The sequence below is a fragment of the Vollenhovia emeryi genome, unplaced genomic scaffold (assembly GCF_000949405.1).
Source record: "Vollenhovia emeryi isolate VEMERY1.0 unplaced genomic scaffold, V.emery_V1.0 DF940188.1, whole genome shotgun sequence".
Classification (NCBI taxonomy): Eukaryota; Metazoa; Arthropoda; class Insecta; order Hymenoptera; family Formicidae; genus Vollenhovia; species Vollenhovia emeryi.
Genome location: NW_011966178.1, coordinates 9,704 through 11,739, shown reverse-complemented (window position 1 = coordinate 11,739; position 2,036 = coordinate 9,704). Strand labels below are relative to the sequence as shown.

At 34.9% G+C, this 2,036-nt stretch overlaps 2 protein-coding genes across 3 annotated transcripts in view; both read left to right on the top strand.

Moving 5' to 3' along the window:
* The first annotated feature begins 10 nt into the window (after window positions 1–10).
* On the top strand, window positions 11–1,640 carry LOC105556239. The gene is made up of 4 exons (XM_012003321.1): window positions 11–336; window positions 416–894; window positions 1,013–1,152; window positions 1,251–1,640. The coding sequence occupies exons 3-4, from the start codon at window positions 1,039–1,041 to the stop codon at window positions 1,593–1,595; spliced, it is 459 nt and encodes a 152-aa protein (XP_011858711.1). The 5' UTR covers window positions 11–336; window positions 416–894; window positions 1,013–1,038; the 3' UTR covers window positions 1,596–1,640.
* LOC105556240 overlaps window positions 1,635–2,036 on the top strand; it is a 9,787-nt gene continuing 9,385 nt past the window's right edge. Inside the window, exon 1 of one of the 2 annotated variants that reach the window (XM_012003323.1) lies at window positions 1,635–1,923. In XM_012003323.1, coding sequence (XP_011858713.1) covers window positions 1,736–1,923 — 188 coding nt within the window. In that variant the 5' untranslated portion in view covers window positions 1,635–1,735. Of the gene's footprint in view, window positions 1,928–2,036 lie in introns of both variants that reach the window. The other variant, XM_012003322.1, reaches the window with a different exon arrangement.

Genomic DNA, 2,036 nt, shown 5'->3' with positions numbered 1-2,036 from the left:
AAGTTTCAATTCTTTGGTGCTTTTGATTTTCTTACTGAACTGTGTACCTGCTTATTTTTCTTCAACTACAGAACATTATACTGCACTGTGTTGTTGTTTACACTCTATAAAAACGTTGATCTCGAGAATATTAAAAATATTAACGTGAAATTAAGCTGGATGTATCTTTCTAGGCTTTATATTTCACACCTTACTTCTATAAGGATGGAATAAAGACTCTTATGAAAGAGGCTTTAGTGTCTGCATATTATGCACTCCGCAGAGAAGTGAGAGAAGGCTAGAAAGAAACACTTGCGGAGAAAATTGATGAGAAGAACGATGAACTTTTGCCTGATGGTCTGTCGGATTACTTCTACAGAAAATCATTGATGTAACATTTGCAGGACTTAAACACTAAAGGGCAATTTTTGTGCAGATATCAGCAGTGCATATGCATGGTTGAAAAGTCATCTGGAACCGTGGTGTGAGGTTGTTAACAAATGGTTGTTTACTGCTAACCATAGATTAGCTAAATATAGAGCGGACGATGAAACTGTGCAAACCTACACTGAGAATTTTAGAATATTGAGACAACTTTTAAGGTATACCTTAGTAACTTTTACACTGTGAATTATTTTTATGGGAACTTAATTTTTAACAGGCTATAGGCTATATAAGGCTCATGTTATTGCAGTGTTCATGCAGTATTGATAGTACAGTAAAATTTTATTGTTTTCTGTCCTTTCAGTTTGAGAAAGACTTTGATTTTCTTTATCCTGGAACGCAGGACTTAAGTAGCAATCCAAAATTGAAATTTTTTCTTCAAGCTGCTTATTATGAATTTTTAAAAATGAAGCCAAGGCCCAAGGAACTTATAGATGTTCTTGAGAAACTAAAATCAAGAAGCTAACGGAGGTATGAGTTAAATCTACCAGATCAGTCATTAAAATCTTTGCCTGTAATTTGTGTGATATAAAAAAGTGAAACATTTGAAACGAGCTTAAATTAAGTGATATTTATATTTTGCTTCCAGAAAGTTTGAATCCACTGTACATACTTATGAATTTGTGCTATCTTGCTCCTATTCAAACTGTTCTGAAAAAGAAAGCTAACGCTCCAGGTTGGAGACCCAGTCGACAGGAAATTCAGGACGGTTTTATAACACTTATTCCTGTAAATAATTTTATTTTCACGATTGTAAGCAATTAGTGTCATTTTTATATAAATTATTTTATATAAATTATTATGAAGTTATGTTTTTTTAATTTTAGGATGTCTCCAAACTAGAAGAAACAATAAATAGCCGGAACACCAAATTCCAGGAACGTAAAATAATTAGACAACCCTTTGTCATTATTGTTGGGGCTGACATTGATTCCATTCTTCATTCTTATGTATCTGTGAATGATATTCTTTACAAATTTGAATCTCCGCTTCGCGCACTTGAAGTAAGCTTCAAGATTTTCTTTGTATTGAATGCTGACTACTCAATTGACAGCCATCCCCTCTGGCTGCTTTTGCAGAAGGCTGTCTACGGCATCAATACTAAACACGACAGAGCAGTTTCAACAATGGCTACACAAACTCTTCTCGACCGATTTGGTTTAACTTTGTGACTTTTTGATATTTGTTGTTTTAGTTTTTGTTCCTATTTATTTCCTTTTTTTCTAGTTGCAAAAATTCGCAATTTTTTAGATAAACTTGTTTTTTTTTTACTTTAATAGTGCTTAAAGATAACTGGAGAGCATGCCTTAAGATGATTCATTGTCCGAATTGCTTAAAAATTCTTTTCTCTATTAATGCTTTGCAAATACATTTGAAACGTTCCCACAATATTAATACAAGGCATGGATCATTCTCGCCATTTTCATGCTCTGAGCCTAAATGCGGGAGACGGTACAGTAGTTGGAAATCGTTCAGACAGCATCTTATAAAGTTTCATTTAGTCTGTGTTAAAGCATTAGTAAGTTGATTTGGGCCATGAGGCCCTTCGCGGTCGTGTGCGAAACCGTTGGCTGGCGCAGCCTGATCATGCGCGGTCCTCCCCCCTTCTCGCC